The 17,909-nt window shown below is 38.8% G+C and overlaps 1 protein-coding gene across 1 annotated transcript in view; it reads left to right on the top strand.

The window, feature by feature from the left end:
- Positions 1 to 6,281: 6,281 nt before the first annotated feature.
- Positions 6,282 to 17,909, top strand: part of MAP3K4 (mitogen-activated protein kinase kinase kinase 4) — a gene marked incomplete at its 5' end in the record, with an annotated part of 53,862 nt that continues 42,234 nt past the window's right edge. The window contains 3 exons of the mRNA XM_010153842.1: positions 6,282 to 6,467; positions 11,149 to 12,530; positions 16,759 to 17,001. Coding sequence (XP_010152144.1) covers positions 6,282 to 6,467; positions 11,149 to 12,530; positions 16,759 to 17,001 — 1,811 coding nt within the window. The remainder of the gene's footprint in view (positions 6,468 to 11,148; positions 12,531 to 16,758; positions 17,002 to 17,909) is intronic.

The raw sequence follows: 17,909 nt of genomic DNA, 5'->3' as shown, positions 1-17,909 counted from the left end.
CGGGCAACTTCCCTGTACTCCTCCTTGCAGCAGTTTGTAATCACTGCTTTGAATGCAATAGGTGCTAGCAGTTACTTTTAGTGTTAACAATGTAGCAGGTCTTTAGGAGAAAGCTGAATGCAAAAATGGATTTATAGTCCTTTCTCCTTTCAGTAAAGGAACTTTTCAGAATCGAGTCCATTTATTTAAGCTTGTAGCTTCTCTCAGATCAGGGAATTTTTAAAAGGTGATTAAAAAACAGGGTGCGTGATGCTTTCATAATGTTAGAACATAACGCTAGGAGTTAACATAGGATAGCAATCCTGTACTTCAGCAGAATTTCAGTTCATTTCACCTTAACTTGTTTTCCTGATTAGGTGCCTTAGGTTGGCACAGTGCTACAGGTTGGTTAATGCAGTTCCTTCCTTGTGCTCCTGGTCCAGGAGTCCCATTCTCCTGTGCTGTGCAGATAAAGGGAGCCCAGTGCTGCCCTGCAGCAGCTGGAGCTGCTGATTCCAGAGTTGTGTTGTGTGGGGGGGTTGGCAGCCCTAGAGCAGCTCTAGCTGGATACTGGTTTGTTTTCAGTTTTAACAGGTGCAGAGGTGGTTACCTAAAAATCCTGTTTGCTCTTTGCATTACCAGCAGCTGCGGGCTGCTGGGATCGCTTCTCAGCCTTTTGGCTAAGATCAAGTGTAGCATCTGTTCTTATTAGTTTAATATCTGCTATGTCCTCGATGAGAGGACTTTATATTAAACGGATTTTTGGGGCCAGGAGTTGGACCTGGAGCTTACTCCCTCCGCTCCGTGCATCATCCTGTGTACCTGAAGGGGCCGACAAGGATGCTGGGGGGGACTTTTTACAAGGGCCTGTAGTGACAGGACAAGGGGTAACAGGTTTAAATTGAAAGGGGGGAGGTTTAGATTAGATATCTGGAAGAAGTTCTTCATGGAGAGGGTGGTGAGGCACTGGAACAGGTTTCCCAGAGAAGCTGTGGATGCCCCATCCCTGGATGTCTTCAAGGCCAGGCTGGATGAGGCTTTGAGCAACCTGGTCTAGTGGAAGGTGTCCCTGCCCATGGCAGGGGGGTGGGACTAGATGGTCTTTTAGGGCCCTTCCAACCCAAGCCAGTCTGTGATTCTATGATGATGACAATTTGCAGTTATGTTCTTGTCAGAATATTGTTAATCTGTGAAATGGAACGGTTGCAACTGTGTTTAGGGAGAGCTACCTTAGCTTAAAAAAGATTTCATTGGCAGTGTGTAGTGCCTGTGTTTTCTGCTACCTTAGTAATGCGCAGTGTCAGTTAGCTAAGACCAGGCTAAGGAAACTTTGTCTTCCTACATACTTTAATGGTCAAACTGAACCCATGTTAAGGAGCATGTATTTGAAAAATAGACGGTTTGCCTTTAAAACAAAGATACCAAGTGTCGGGAACAAGAACTTGGTAATTCAGTGGTGGACCTTGTACAGACCTTTCAGTTCCCTGGATGGCAGTGGCAGGGTGCCATGGGAAGCGTTGAGAAAGAGCCGTACAGATGTGCAAATGTTGTAATGTCTTTGGAACTGTAGGAAGCTGTTACGGCAGCAGCCTGTCGAGCGTGCAGCTCCTGAACTGTAGTGATGGGCAATTATCCTGGATACTGCGCTGTAATTGCCTGGCTCAAATGTATTGCTACGTGCTTGTAGTCCAGTCAGTTGACCTCTACTACTGCTCCCATTCCCAGCGAGCTTTTAAGCTGCGTGTGGGATGGTAAACAGTGGCTGAACCTGAGATAATTATATAAGTGCATAATAAGTTCAAACTCCTGCTTGTGAGGGTCAAGGGTAGCTGATACAAAGGGAAGATGAAAACCGTGTTTCCCCCTATCAGTTTTTAGCATGAACTCTTATTATTGGTTGTTACAAACTTTGAAAATTTGAATAATGCTTCAGTAAGGTGCAAGAAGTTTATACTGGTTAAAAACCATATTCTTCAGTGTGCCTTTAGTCTACTTAATTTTAACATGTTCCTGTGTGATCTTCAGTGGCCTTTTCGTGGGTTAATCTATTTTTTAATGATAAATGACTGTATTTTTCCAAAGGTTTGTTACCTTTATCAACAACAACAATTAGCAGACTTCTTGCTCCCTGTCCTGCTGCTTCAAATTTCATACCTCAGTTTTTTTTTCCTCTCCTATTTTTGTTTGCAGGCCTTTGAAAATCTGGAATATGTATCTTAGTTTTCATGACTGAGCTGAAATTGTAGATACATTGTCAGCATTTTGGCTCAGTTAAAAAAATAAAGGACAAGGCATTTTTTTTTTGTTTGTTTGCTTTTTTTTTAAATGCAAATTGAAGAAATTCTGTATTCTTTCTCTTCAAATCTGGTTGAAGTGCACCCTGGTGTAACATACAGTAGTTACTTGTTGGAAACATTCTTGGTTTGTTTTTTTTTTTTTGGTAACATTTCAGAGCTGTTTGTTTAGGTGTTTTGTTTGGGTTTTTTTAACCATACCGCTCTTGCAACTTTCCCAATATTCCCAACTTACGCATCTTGGCTACAGCCTCCTCTTTATTCCTAGGGTAAGATTGCTGAGAAGCATTTTTTTCATTAAAATTGAGGCTGGGGCCAGCCTATGAATAGACTGATGTGTAAACTATGCGCTTCCTGCTTTCCTAGTAAGCATTGGTTTTAAACTGTCCCCATCAAATAGTAACTTCAGTTGTCATACTTCTAGCTTTCACCTTTTGGGTGTATGCCTGATTAAACTTAGGGTGGTTATTCACTGGATGTGGAGGAGAAAACCCGGAGTTCTTGGTAGCAAACCAGAAATCAGCTTTCTTAAATGTTTCCCAAGCCTACAGTGTTTTGTACAGGTAGTACAGAACTACCAAGAGTTCTGTGTAATAAACAATGATTGTATGTATGACTGCTGATGACTGTATGTCTGGTGTCGTCTGGATGAGTAACATTGATACCAGCATGACTGAGCTGACGGAGTTGCTTCAGTTCAGACTCTATATATCTAGTGGATTGTTGTACAATACGGCTTTTACTGGCACTGACTTGAGCTCCTAGTTGGGATACATGTGGTCTTTGCACACAAACCCCAAACCGAGCATGCGGAATTTTTGAACTTGAGTTGCAACTTGTGCCGTCCTCTCTCTGAGCAGACCAGCCAGCTCCAGTTAGATCACCTCTCAGGTGCTAACAAGAGTAGTTCTGTAGAGCATGGTTGCTGTTTTGTGATTTGACTTCTAGCGTTGCAGGTTTTATGATAGATCTGCTGTGGTTTTTAACAGATTAAAGAACAGCTTACTAAATTACCCAGAAAAAAAGAAGTCTGAATGTGAAGTAAGTCATACTGGATCCCACTGTATAGGTATGTACGTTATTCACATGTGAGATCTGAGGGTGTTTTGAGTACTTTTTGGCCTTCCTGCCCTCTCATCAGGCATGGCAAAGGAATGGAGACCTAATGCGAGTGCTGCAGGATGCGCTCTGCCAGGCTCCGCAAGACATCAGCGCCCCACCCTGTTTCATGTGGTTTAGTCTCTTGTGGCTGATTTGTCTTCGGCAAAATCAGAAGGGTGTGCTTTGCTTGACGTTTTTCTGCAGTAGGACTGTTTTCAAAGAGTTCTCAGGAATAAAACTTTTCTGGTGTCCAAAAAGATGTAAACTTGTGTTCTTCTTTCCCAGTTTAGCAGTTACAAGATCCTTTTCTGTCATTTATCCATCTGTTTTCACAAGATCTGTAGGAACAAATTAAGCATTCTTTGTTATATGTGTTCAATAGTGGTTAATTAAATCAGATTGTTCGAAGACACACAAACGGCATGATTTCCCAAGGCAAGGAATCCAGACTAAGAGTATTGATGATTCTCTGTGGTTGTCATTATGGCCATATTGACTGTTAGGGCTCTGTTTAGACTACAGGTGGTGCCGTGGTACCACCGGACTCATTCCTCTTAGGTGACCTGTAAAGTTTATCTGCAATAGTTTGTGAACTTGCCTGCCTTCCTCTCAAAGCTGTAAGGTGAGAAGAGGAATTTCATACAATGAATGTTTCCGTGGCTTTGCAGGGAACAACTGTTCTGCATGTTAAGGTATTTATTTCTGTTTAGAGGCAAAGAAAAAGTATCTGATTTGTGTGTGGGATTTTTTGACTGGGGTTGTTGGTGGTGGGGTTTTGTTTGTTTGTTTGTTTTGGTTGTTGTTGGTTTTGGTTTTTTGTGTGAGTGGGTTTTTTTTTTTTTGGACGGGAGGGAGCGGGGTTGGGCTTTTTTTTGGTTTGCCTTACTGCCATTCTGCTGGCTGGCAATATTCTGGGACATTTTTTCCTGCAGACACTCAGACTCGCCCCAACAGAGCATGAATAACGTTCTTCATCTGCCTCAAAAATAGTAGCAAGTACATTGTCATTTGTGATTCAAGTGAAATTGAAATTATCAGGCCCTGATGCTAGTCTTGCACTCTCTTATTTAAGTTGAATGTTTCTTTGCCTCTGTCTTTTGCCATAGTCAAGGTGGTGCTATTTGCACCCCTGCTTCAGAAATACAGTATGTGAGAGAGTGAAGGCAAATTGAATTTTTCCCTCCTCCAAGCTAGAGTTGTGCTTGTTCTGCTCCCAGATGTAGGTTGATGTGGGAGAGTTGCATGTAAGGCACAAGTAGAGAGTGGTGGGGACGGGAGGACTGTGCTGGGGTAATGGGTCCCATATTCTGGGAGAAGGCAGAGGTCTTGGTGTCACTTTGAGCTCCAGCCTATCGATGGGATTCCATCAGTTAGGGAATTGTTTTGGCCTTGGAGTCCTCTCCTCCTCCTCTCCTTTTTCTCACTTCTCTGTATTTACTCTGGGTAAACATTAGATAACTCCTCACACTATCCCTGTATACTTAAAACCCTGTTCTGCTGCCATCTACTTTCCCCTGAAGCCTGAATTGACCAGAGGATTTCATTATTTTGGGGGGCTTTTTTAACATGGTGAAGAATTCAAGTTATACGTTACTGGTGGGGCAATGATACAGTTCACAGATTGTCTTAAAATAGTTTGTTTCCATGTATGAATTTGAGATTTCTTAATGTATCTGTGAGCAGAAAAAATGTGCTGAAGCTGGTTTGTTCATGGTCTGAGAGTAATTTAATTTCTGTGTCACTTCATCATGCAGAGGAGATCCAGGTGTTAAAGGTATTGTGCCCAACTGCCACTTTGCTGAAGTGCTCTTATGTGGTGGGGCACACCACGCGTCCAGGAGGAAGGAAAGGGTACTTCGGCGTGATTACTCATCTATTGTATTTGTCATGTTTTATTTTTAAAGCAAGTCCTAATATAAGAGTGTTTACATCTGATGTCTTCTTAGGAGAGGAACATGTCTTTGAGCTTTTCCAGAGTTTACATATGAAAACCAATGGCTTTTCTCTCTCTCTTTTTTTTTTTTTCTTTTTTTTTGTGTGTGAGTTTACAAATAGATCAGCTTCTGGCATTGGCTTAATGGGCAATTGTATCAGTGTCAGAACTGACTCCAGGGAAAGGCCATAAGTGTTTGTGGCTGGGGAGAAGGGGAGACCAAAATCACAGCAGTCTGGACTCCAATTGTCTTGTTCTGCAACAAAATTGTGCCATTGCTGGGGTTAACTGTGTGAGACCATGCAGTTGTTGTGTTGTTTGTTTTGAAAAGGCCTGAAGGAAAAAATGTTACTCTACAGTTCTATCTTTGAACAATTTAAATCAAAGGAGTTTGGAGTTTTGGAAAGTTTATAAAGACGAGTCAGCATTTTTTAAATAAATATTTTGTAATAGTCGGTACTGCTACCCTACAATGTTTGCTGATGCTGCTAGATGTAATAGCAATGAAAGGCCCTACTTGGGGTTGGAAAGCTATTGTGCTGGACTCTGTACTGGCGTGGGTACTAATCCTGTAAAGAAACATGCTTTCTGTTGGATTCACTGATACAGCATCCAGTGGTTAAGCTGACCATCTGGATTTGGGATTTGAAGAATATATATACGTTATCTTAAATTTGTATTTGCTTGAGCTCTGACTTTTTAAGTCTTACCAGTTTCTTTTCCAAAATACCAAAGTAATTAGGCTAATTAAGAAATATACATGTATGTTTACACCATGTTTTCTTACTTACACTCTGGCTATACATCCTCTTCGTGGTATGTTGCCTATACTTTGCTTGATTGGAAAGTTGCCCTTATGGGTGTGAAAAAACTTGGGATAAGTATACATGTCTGTGGCAGGAAAATATAGAAGGCTGGGATTTATCAATGGGTGAGCTTTCTAAGCAGATATTGCAAGAAAAAAATTCTTTTAGAGTGCAGATCAGAAGATGCTACTTGCAAGATCTCTGAATCTGACCCTGAGGAATTATCAGATGAAGCAAGTGCTGACACCTTCTATGGAACTTCTCCTCCTAGTACACCCCGCCAGATGAAGCGTATGTCAACAAAACATCAGAAAAATAACGCTGGGAGACCTTCTAGCCGCTCCACTTTGAAAGGTAGTTGTGGTGGTTTGTTTTTTCTCCTAAAGTGATCATAAGGTCATAGCAGTAGCCCTTCATTACCTGATGGAGGAGATACAGAGGAGATGGAGCCAGATACTGAGATGCAGTGAAGGGACAGGAGGCAGCTGTCACAAGTTTTGACAAGGGAAAAACTCTTTTGGGTATCAGAAGAAAAAGAGTTGTCAAACAGTAAACAGTTTGCCAGAGAGGTTGGTGGGTTGTTGAATCTCCATCTTTGGAGATTTCCAAACCACAGATGGATAAGATCATGAACAGCCTAAACTAGGCTTCTTTCAAAAGAAATAAACCCTGTTTTGAGCATGAGTTTGGAAAAAATGACCTTTTATTTTTTATTCAACAAAAATGGTCTCTAGTAATGATATCATTGCTTCTCTGCCCCAACTTCGTGTTCTGAAGCAATTCACCATCTGTTATATAGAAAAACAGAGTTTGCAGTGATTATTCTTTATTCTTTACTGTCACTGAAACAATTAAATTGTAGTTACCACTGTTTACTTCTATTGGTGCTTTATTTATAAAGTCGTAACTGGGAAAAAAACAAGACTTGATATATAATTTTTTTTCTAATGTTACCAAGTAACGATATCTAATACTAAACAAAACTTTTGTAGGTTAAAGTATGATTTTTAAGCTTTTCTTTATTTTTGAGCAGATACAGAGTAAGGTAATGGCTTGTTGAAAATATAATTTTGAAAAACCTGCAGTAGTTAACATCCAAGAAAAAAAAAAGTGCAGTTTTAGTGGTTTTGCTGTGCTTGTGATGGGTGTAAGAAAGCCATTTTTAAGATTATATGTTCATCATTGTCATACAGAATATACCTAGGTTTGTTTTTTCTTGTTTTGTTGGGTTTCTATGTGGGTTTTTCTGTGTGTTAGCATTTTTTTTTTTTTTTTTTAAAAAAAAGGGGTTAGAGAAGGTTATTTGCCAGAGTTATTACGGCAGTTTGACTACTGCTAGTTAATATTTTGGAAGCAGTTTTTAAAACTACTTCACAGGAAGTAGGAAGTGTTATCACAGCGTGCACTTCCTTGCAAGGATTACATTTTCAGGGTAAAGTGTAGGGGAGAAGCAGGTAAATGGTTTAGTTTGAATAAGAGAATACAGTCTATTCTTCAGTTGCACAGCCGTGTGGAGTGCAAGTTCGTAATAAAAGAAGGGCCTATGCAAACATCTTCCGAAGCTTTTGATTCCCTTCTATTTCACACGGCCTCTGTACAATGCCACTGTGAAGAGGGAATTCACCAAAAGACCTCTTAAACTAAACTGGAGACAAATGTCGTTATACTTGCCAGTTAGCTGTGTAGGCACTGGAATGATTAAGCTGCTTTTACTGGCTTTTAATTGTGCCTTTTGGCTGAGTTAAACTTTTAACGCAACATTAACCTGACTTAGTTCTGTGTATGGTAGTTACATAACAACTTTCCTTGCTTTCTATGTTTTTCCTTGTTTCTTTCTGTGCTTTTTTTTAATAAAAAGGTTAGTTTCTAAACAAAGAAACATTTCGTAGTAACCCTTTGGTGCTGAGCACGTATTGAAGATTGATACCTTTATGAGAAATAGGGAGCTGTTTATCCCTGCTAGTGAATTTTGAGTTTTTGGAGCAAGGTGTCTCGCTTTCCTCTTGTGAGGGGAGTGGTTCTTCCTTCTGGAATAATAATATCCTGTTCTTGGTTGCTTCAAGTGTATCTTTGAAATATGGTGGCTATTTTTTTTATTAATGAATTGGATAGTGTTATGTTGTGTAAAATATGTTTTTTGGAAAGTTCATGGTTCATTTTGTTTAACTTTGCCTATACGAACTACCTCCAAAAATTTGTTTCTGTATTGTGAAGAAAAAAAAAAAAAACCCCCACAAGAAAACTCAGAATCAGCGACTTCAAAGTTGGACTAGTCGGTTGACTTTGAATGTGTATGCATATGCTGCTGTTGAGATTGAATTCGTTTTACTTCAGTAAGAGAAGTTGGTCAGGGGTTAGTTTGATGTAACTAGTCAGTTTTAAAAGTAAATTTGAAATAACTTTTCAGATGTTTACATATAACACCGATTGAACGTTTCTTTCTTTTATTTGGACAACTGAAAGAATTTGGGACATTAGGTGCTTGCATCCTTACATCTCCAATGTTTGTTGGTTTAATTTCTGTCACACCAAGCTTCTTATAACTTGCATTTAGTATCAAAAAATAAACTGACACAATAATCTGTTTTAACTAGTTTCTGAATCATTTCTCCTATAGCCCAAGTCTTATGGGATTCACGGTTTCTAAGCTAAACGCATTTTGGAGTTGCTCCTAAGACATACATGTGTCTCCTGCCTGTTTTTTTCTGACTTGGAGGGTATGGAACGTCAGTCCAGCGATGCTTGCTTACTTAGGGAAGCATTAGCTTCTTGCACTCTGTAAAAACAGTGCCCCTGACCACGTTTTAGTATGAAACTTCTGCAACTTCAGCTTTGAAGGGGAACTTCTGTCTGCCCCACTTTCTCACCCCCATCAAGTTGCTCAAATTCACTTTGTCATTTTTTACAACAAGCTGTTTAAGATTTCAGACTCTACCATGTCCCCCCTCTCACCAACTGATCTCTGGTTAGTCATGAAACCTACCTGCCCCACGTAGCCCTAAAGGTAGTTGTAACTCAAAATCTGTTAGCACTTGTTTTAAACCTACGTTACAAAACTGCAATAATAATAGTAGAAACTCAGTTATAACATTGATACTCCTTTATTGCAGAATTGTCAGGTGTGTTTGAATCACTGGTGACCATTTATTTGATAATAACAAGAGGATTTTGGAACAAGTTGTAGGTTATTGTGCCTGGGCTTTGCTGAGAATAATGAATATTCAGATATTAAAAATATAATTATTCAACATCCAAAATGCCTTAACTTGCCTTTCTATCAATATGTTTTGGTGGGATGGGGAATCTGAAGATGACTATTGAAGGAGAATAACACCTTCAGAAGACAAACTGAAGGGGTTTAGAGGACCTCCTGGCAGCTGGACTGTAAGTTCAAAGGTGATCTTTAAGTGCACCAGGGTTTTAATTTATTTTGCAAGGTCACCAAAATCTTTGACATCAAAGTGCTGTTAAAAGTTGATCCATTTTCTGATCTACCTGAGAGTCTGGGAGGGGTGTGTATGTGTGTGTGTGTGTGTGTGTGTGATCTCTGCCAACCCCCTTCATCTTCTTTCGTCTTCCCTGCCAATGCAGAACGCATCTTCCTGCTGCCTGCCTGTCCACACTTTTTGGCCTGTTGCCTCCTCTTGGCAGTGCCAGCTGTGGCGTGGAATTCAAGCTGATACGCTCAGCAGGACTTCTAGTCCTATGTTCTGTCTGGTGCTGGTTAGCCTCACGAGTTAGTGACCAAAGGGTGAGGTACCGTGGTCTGACAGCAGTGTTTGAGTAGATGAATGTAAAGTCTGTCATAGTGAGTTCCATCATGGGTCTCTTAGAATCACTGATAGGTTTCCATTTCCAGGAGGAAGACTATGTTTGAGTTAAGTGTTTGTCCTCTGCTGTTGCCAGGATCAGATCATTCTAGCTAAATTTTAGAATCCAGACATGCTTCAGTTTTTATGAAATTGCATGTGCATGAATCTCTTTAATGATGTTTGACTTGGAAACCTTCATAATGCTCTGTTGCATTTTGAGCTTTTGTTTGGGAAGTTGTGTTGAGGATTTTCTGCAGGACTATGGTCATGTAGAATCTCTGAGCCTGAGCAACCCTGGCTTCGGCCTAGAGCAAACAGGACAGTACAGAGCATAGAAGAAAATGAACAATATATAGAAGAGAAGAAACAACGTTACAGCAAGAAGATCTGAAGGTCTTGGGAATGAAAAACTGTGAACACACTCAAGCTCACAAAACCTGACCAAGCAGAAACTGCAAGATGCTGCATGAACAAAGCTTTCTTATAGCAAAGATGCTACATGAACAAAGCTTGCCTTTAGCAAGATGCTACATGGACAGAGCTTGCCTTTATTAAAGATGCTACATGTTTTAACAAATAATATTAGCTAGGAACCAATCATAATCGATGACATATGTGCTAAGCATTTAACAAGTGTATAAAAAGGCATGTAATTCTGCAATAAATTGGCTCACATCGATCATATCATTAGGTTGCCCAGAGAAGCTGTGGATGCCCCATCCCTGGATGTCTTCAGGGCCAGGCTGGATGAGGCTTTGAGCAGCCTGGTCTAGTTCAAGGTGTCCCTGCCCATGGCAGGGTGGTTGGAACTAGATGATTTTAAGGTCCCTTCCAACCCTAACCATTCTATGATTCTATAATACTGATCATGGCATGAAGTCCGTTATTTCATCCCTTGCAACAAGGTTGTGTGACAGATGTATGGAAAATGAACTTGGAAAGCATTCTTTGATCATACTCACTTCTCCATAGATGGCACACTCAGGATAATGAGAATTCTCTGAGGTCCTTTCTACAAAAGAGGTAAAGCAAGAGGAGAAAAAAAATTGGTGGTACCATTGACTTAGCTATACTAGTGATTGCAAAGATGACCTTTTAGTTTGACCCATGCTTAAAAATGTTTTATGCTCAACCTAAGAAATGTGGTAGGGAGCTGGGTTGAACGATGCTTTTTCTTGTTGCTGCAGTCACGTTCTTTCTTTCTTTTTTTTCTTTTCTTGCAGAACAAATGAGTGTGCCAGCTCAGTCTGTGCATAAAGACAATGGGAAAACCAGTGAGAACGTGGAGGAGCACAGCTATAAGCAGGGGAAAAAGATCCGAGATACCCTAAGGACAACAGAACGAGATCACAAGAAAAATGTGCAGTGCTCATTTATGTTAGACTCCGTTAGTGGGTCTCTGCCAAAAAAACCAATTCCAGATGTGGATCTCCATAAGCCTTACCTCAGCCTTGGCTGTAGCAATGCTAAGCTTCCAGTCTCTGTGCCCATGCCAATACCCAGAACTGCACGCCAGACTTCTAGGACTGATTGCCCGGCAGACCGCTTAAAATTCTTTGAAACCCTGCGGCTTTTGTTAAAACTTACCTCAGTCTCAAAGAAAAAGGACAGGGAGCAAAGAGGACAGGAAAACACCTCTTCTGTCTGGCTGAACAGATCCAATGAACTGATCTGGCTGGAGCTGCAGGCTTGGCATGCTGGCCGGAGCATTAATGACCAAGACCTCTATCTCTATGCAGCCCGTCAAGCTATCCCTGATATCATCAATGAAATCCTCACCTTCAAAGTGAACTATGGAAGCTTCTCCTGTGTAAAAAACGGAGCCAGTCTCAATGGTACTTCAGGAGAAGGAGTTTGCAAAGCAACACATGGAACTAGTGCTTTGGGATACTCAAGTTACCATGAACACCTCCATCGCCAGCGGGTCTCGTTTGAGCAAGTGAAGCGGATAATGGAGCTGCTAGAGTATATAGAAGCACTTTATCCATCTCTGCAGGCTCTTCAAAAGGACTATGAAAAGTATGCTGCAAAGGACTTCCAAGACAGAGTGCAGGCGCTCTGTCTATGGTTAAATATTACAAAAGACTTAAATCAAAAACTAAGGATTATGGGAACTGTATTGGGCATCAAAAATCTTTCTGACATTGGCTGGCCAGTGTTTGAAATTCCTTCTCCTCGACCATCTAAGGACAATGATCCAGAGGATGAAGAAATTGTTAGGGAAACAGAAGTAAAGGAATCCTCAGGAACATGCACAGAGGAGAGCGATGGGGATGAACAAATCTCTGAGGAGAATGTTGAGGAACTTAGACAAGCCATCAAGAACAATTTTACTAATAAGCCAAATTTTGACTTTCAGGACCATTTTTCAAGGAGACTTGATAGGCTTGAATCTGAAGATGACTCCGCCTCTTGGGTTATTCCAGAATGCAGTGCTGAGACAAGCTGCACCCAACACTGTTTGACCTCTATTTACAGGCCGTTTGTAGATAAAGCACTGAAGCAAATGGGGTTGAGGAAGCTAATTTTAAGACTGCACAAGCTAATGCATGGCTCATTGCAAAGGGCCCGTATGGCATTGGTAAGGAGTGATCACCAGCTGGAGGTAGGTTGCTGAATGGGTAACAGGACTACCTCCCCTGATGTATTGGCTTTAACTGAAACTGGAGGAATTGGGGTCTTATGGAAGCTTTGGTTGCTTTGCTGTTTTTTGAAAGATATTGTATGGTATGATTAAGAGCCTAGTTCCGCTTCCACTGAAATGAATCTGTAGTTTCACCTGAATTCGAATCTGCGTGAAACACAAACTAGTTCTCTGTCCTATCACATTTTTATGGTAACATCTTTGCTTGTTGCATTTGCAAATGTCTAAAGCCATAAGTCAGAAAATTTACAATGGAAAATCAGGCACAAAAAATGAATCATGAGAAGAATTAAAATGGATATGGTAATTTTCCTTTTTCTTGTCTTCAAGACTTGCTGTCTCTCTGCAAGACATGCTTTATGAAAATGACAGTATTGTTTTGGGTTTTTCCTTATCTAAGTGAATGAAGTACTGTGGTGGCATATGAAACTTGACACCAGATTGGGTAAATGAATGGGTTTTCTCAATTTTGAAGTCTATGAAGCAAATCATGTTATCATGCTGCATTCTTCGGCTGACTCTTCGTTTGTTGTGTTGTGCTTTCTTTGGGTCATTTTATATTCCAAACTAAGAATGACTGTGAGTTAATAAAAACAACATTATGAAATAAGCAGTAAATGAAGGACAGTAGCTGAAGTTTCATATGGTAAGTTGTGGTCACTAATTCTTTCAAGGCAGAATATAGTTTCTTATTATAAACTGTTACCTAACTTCTAGGCATTTTTATATTAGGAAGAGCTAGTAGCAAGGGTTACTTGTCGTGCTGAATAAAGTAGCACTGTGAGGAGAGCCTTAACCATGGATTCTGGATGAAGGAATTTTTTAGACAACGTGCCTGTTGGATACGACATGCAGCCTTTGACATGTTGCTGATCTCTTAGTGTTAACTGTCACGTTTGTAAAGGGACCAGTTGTTTATCTCCCTCGGAGGTTACTTTTTTAGGATCAATAAATTTATAAATATAAAACTATTTGATTTTGAAAAAGTTTTTATTAGTACTGATGCTAATGTGGAGATTACTGTAAAAAATGAAGATATTAGTTGAATTTTTATTTATTCTCTATTTGGTTTCAACTTGTGTTCTAGTAAGTTTTACATTAAGAAAATATTTATGTGTTTCTGGAGAGTTGTGTGTGTAAGCAAAACTTGCCGGTATCTGTTACAGTAACCAGAAGTACCCCCAAACCATATATAGTTAGAAATTTCAGCTTAATATATAGGTAGAAATACCTTACAAAACCCCCAAAGGAAATACAGCATAATTTGGGGGTGTTGAAAACTACTTTGACTGTATTTTTGAAATTGCTAAATATCTCAGATGCTTTGACTTCATAAGGGTTCTTAAAACAAGTTAGTGAACCCCTAGTAGCTAGAGTCTTTGCTGCAGCTTCACAGAACGGTTTTTGGTAATGTAGTGTTGAATGACTTGTGTAAGATGTAAGGTTAATCTTTTCTCCCTCTTTGTCCACCCTTGCAACTTCTTTGAATGTTCATTTTCAATAATTATTACATTTTCTTTGGAACAGAGTCCCTCTTTTAAGAAATGACTTTATTATGACTAAGGGTGAATGTCATAAACTTAAAACAAGTCAAAAAAAGAGAAAATAGTGATTGTCCGAAGTGTGGTACCTGCTGCAGCAAAGGATGACGTCAGGCTAAAATGGAAGAAATGGTTTTGAATTGCTTGGTCTTTGCATCTGACAGTTCTTTGAACATGGGGTCTTGGGTTTTTTTTAGTGCAGAGCAGTTTGATGTTTGTATGCAACCAGAGCTGTAAGTGTTCTGTTAACCTTTGTTACTTCTATTATTTTTCTATCTTGACTCTGTGTGTTTATGTGTACATACGCTTTAAAAATCTCTGGACATACTTTCATTTCTGTTGTTACTTAAACACTGTCTTTAACCTAATATGTGCTTACCAGATTCTTCCACTATATCCATTTTAATGCTCATTTCATCTTAAATACATGTTTACACAGACTTAGTGCTTTTTAAAGTACAATTTCGCTTGCCACAGGCTCTGGTACTTTAAAAAGGCTTTAGGCACTATAGTGTCTTTTTTGTGTAGAACTTGTATGATGCGGTTCTTAAAGAAAATGACTAATAGTTCATATTTAGTTTACAAAATCAGTGATGTAATTTTAGAACAGAATTTAAGCCTGTGTACCCTGTTTGTTGTTTATTCAACTGGCTGCACTTTTGAGTATGGATTTCATGTGTGATCTTAACAAATGGCTTGGATGTTTCGTTGGGATTTTTTTAAGAAATGTTTGATAGTCACTTGAAACAGTTCAGATTGGGCCCACTGAAGATTAAGGTTAGTCAAAGTGAACAACAGAAGCTTAGGTGTCTAAAACTGAGCCCTAATGGGATGTGCTGTTATCCTTAATGTTAGAAAGTGAAGTAAGACATTTATTCAGTTTCATGGTGTTTTTTTTTGCTCATAGACTATTTCTTTATTATTTTTATAATGACTAAATTTTCCAACACTATACTTGTATCACATTGAGGATTGTATTTAAATATTTTGTTATACTGTAGAAGTGGAGTATTGTCATGATCTGTTATTAATGAAAACTTCTTGTATAAAAGATTTTAGCTCTGGTGCTATACTTTTCTTTTAAAAGAGAGTAAAAAGACGACATTAATATACCGTCTAAGAAGATAAGTTCTTAGACTGTAGATCAGCTAGTGATTAAACTTCAACTAAACCAGATGTAAAGGATATCCCCACTCATGCGTGTTTGCTATCTCTGTGTAATGAGCTTGTGGTTTTATAAACTGCTTGAAAATCTGCCGTACACGTATGTTTTCTGCCAGCGTTAGACAGTAAGGAATACGCTATTCCATCTCCCATGACAGTTGAGAAACATCACAGTATTAAAAAATAAAAGCATGTAAGAAAACTGACTTTTTCAGTAGCTGTAATTTTGTGTGGCTCTTGGAGAAAGCAGAGCTTTTACAACACTGCAGGCACAAATGTCAAAAATGTGTGTGTAAGTGTAAAGGAATAAACAATTTCTTTTGTTTTAACTTTTTATTTACTGCTAGATAACGAGCTTAAAAGTGGCTTAAATTTTTTAAAACTTACTAGGCAGCACTTAATCTTTTGATCTAATTTCTGGTAACGTTTTTCCCTCCTTTGAAGAGATGATGTTTAAATTTGACACTGAAGAAAACATAAAAAAAAGCTAACAATGTCTAATGCATGAATGCAGGATACTCAGCTGTCATAGTTAGTAGCTGTGAAATGAGAATTAGAATAAATCAAACAATCTGAATAAAATCTTATCCTTAGATGTTGTTCATTGTGTTGTTATCTTTAAGAGCTGTACACCTAGTGCCATCCAAATTTTCTTCCTAAATTGAACCCCAGAGTGCCTCCATGTACAGCTTTACTTAAAATGTGATCACAAGTTATACGGTTTAGATATTTAGGATGTCTATTTCAGATAGTTTCAATTATTTTATCTAGTTAGAAATGTAATTTCATTTAAATATAATTTCATTTAAATAAAAATAAGATTTTTAATTGAAAAAAACCAGCTTGATCTCTTAATACTTCATCTTCCTTTTTAAATTACAGTTTCAATTTCTTAACATCTACCAAAGTTCATAAGTTATCTTTTTCAATAGTTGTGTTCAGTTTAGCTAGTGACGCTTTCTTGAATATTGCATAACTTTACAACGTGGAGTTTTATGCAATATATGCACTGTGTATTTGAAAAGGAACAAGATTACTCACCTGACATAGCCAAGATATAGTCTTTAGTGTAAAACCTTTTTATTTATTTAATATACTTTGAAATTCTCAAGTATTGTATCTTAAAATGACTTAAATATATGTTCCCATATATTATGTTAAGCTTAACTTGTATGTTCATCATAACCTTAAACAGCAGTTCTTCCTGTGTAGTGAGGTGATCTCCAGCTTTAATGGATTCTTTAATAATTTTAAAACAGAAACATAAAGCGTTGTTCTGCTCACTCGCAAGGGTCCATCATTGTTTTCCTTGGCCTGGTGATCCTCAAATAAAAAAATAATAGTTAAATAATCCCCTGTGGTTGATTTGTCAATTGATAGAGTTTTACCTTTTAAAAGCAGACTTTTGTGCATGCTACTTTAAACAGTTGCTAAATCCTAAAGAACTTAAGGATCCTTTTCATGATACCCATTTCTTGTTACAGTTTTCAGAATTTCCAGATCCCATGTTGTGTTCAGATTATGTGCAGTTATTAAATTCCCCACCTTGTTGTGAGCAAAAATGCAGCACTGTATCATGGGAGGAGCTGAAATCCATGGATTTACCATCTTTTGAACCTGCATTCTTGGTCCTCTGCCGAGTCCTGCTCAATGTTATCCATGAATGTCTCAAGCTAAGGTTGGAACAGAGACCTGCTGGGGAGCCATCTCTTTTGAGTATTAAACAGGTGTGCTTCAACTGTTATTTTTTTGTCATTTGAGTTTGGGTTTTTATTTTAATATATATATTTCCTATTTAAAATTTGTCATTTCATTATGATAAGCTTGTCAGTTTAAAGAGGATTAGTTTAATAAACAGCAATGAATAATTATGTAATAACTTCTGTAAATAGTTTTGAATTTTGTATGGAGATCTGGGTTTTGCGTAGTAAACAGCTGGTCATATATACCTCTCTAGACTTCCAGGAATCAAAACTAGTGATTAAAGAAATATCACCCAGTGAAGGTAGATAATATTTGTTCCATTTGCATTATCAGCTATATAACCTTGTCCAGCACATCTTCCATGATTTGGGTTTCTTAGGCAACGTAACCAGTTTTAAGGGTTTGTATGCCTTTTTTTTTCCTTTTATTTGATTTTTTTCTTTGCAAATGTAAGACCTCTGCCAACATGCAATGGACATGCAGTGTAAGTTCATTAAGAAGAGAAACTACAACAACAAAAAAGGATAATCTTTCCCGGCATACTGTTTTATATACATATCTGACATTTTCTGTGGGTAGTGACCCAAGATTGTCAGGACTGTCACTGGTTGAGAATGTTGTATGAGGATTTCTTTTCTGATGGTTGTCTGGTACAGTGAAGGTTGTTTAGATGAATACTGTTTTTCAAAGGGTAGTCCAGGACATACTAAAATTGTCTGAAGTCATCCTCCTACTACCTGGCAAGCATAACCAGATGTCACGATTTGGTCCCAGCTGCTCCATGCAGCTGCTCGCTCACTCCTCCCCTGCTGGGATGGGGAGGAGAAAACAAAAGGAAAGGCTTGTGGGTTGAGACATTCCACTTGTCTGCTTCTCCAAAATCAATTGCTAGGTTACTTTATGGTCCCAAATACATTCCGGTCCTCGCTCT

This window comes from Eurypyga helias, unplaced genomic scaffold (assembly GCF_000690775.1).
Source record: "Eurypyga helias isolate BGI_N326 unplaced genomic scaffold, ASM69077v1 scaffold626, whole genome shotgun sequence".
NCBI lineage: Eukaryota > Metazoa > Chordata > Aves > Eurypygiformes > Eurypygidae > Eurypyga > Eurypyga helias.
Note: the sequence above shows the minus strand (reverse complement) of the source record. Positions and strands in the feature narration are given on the sequence as shown.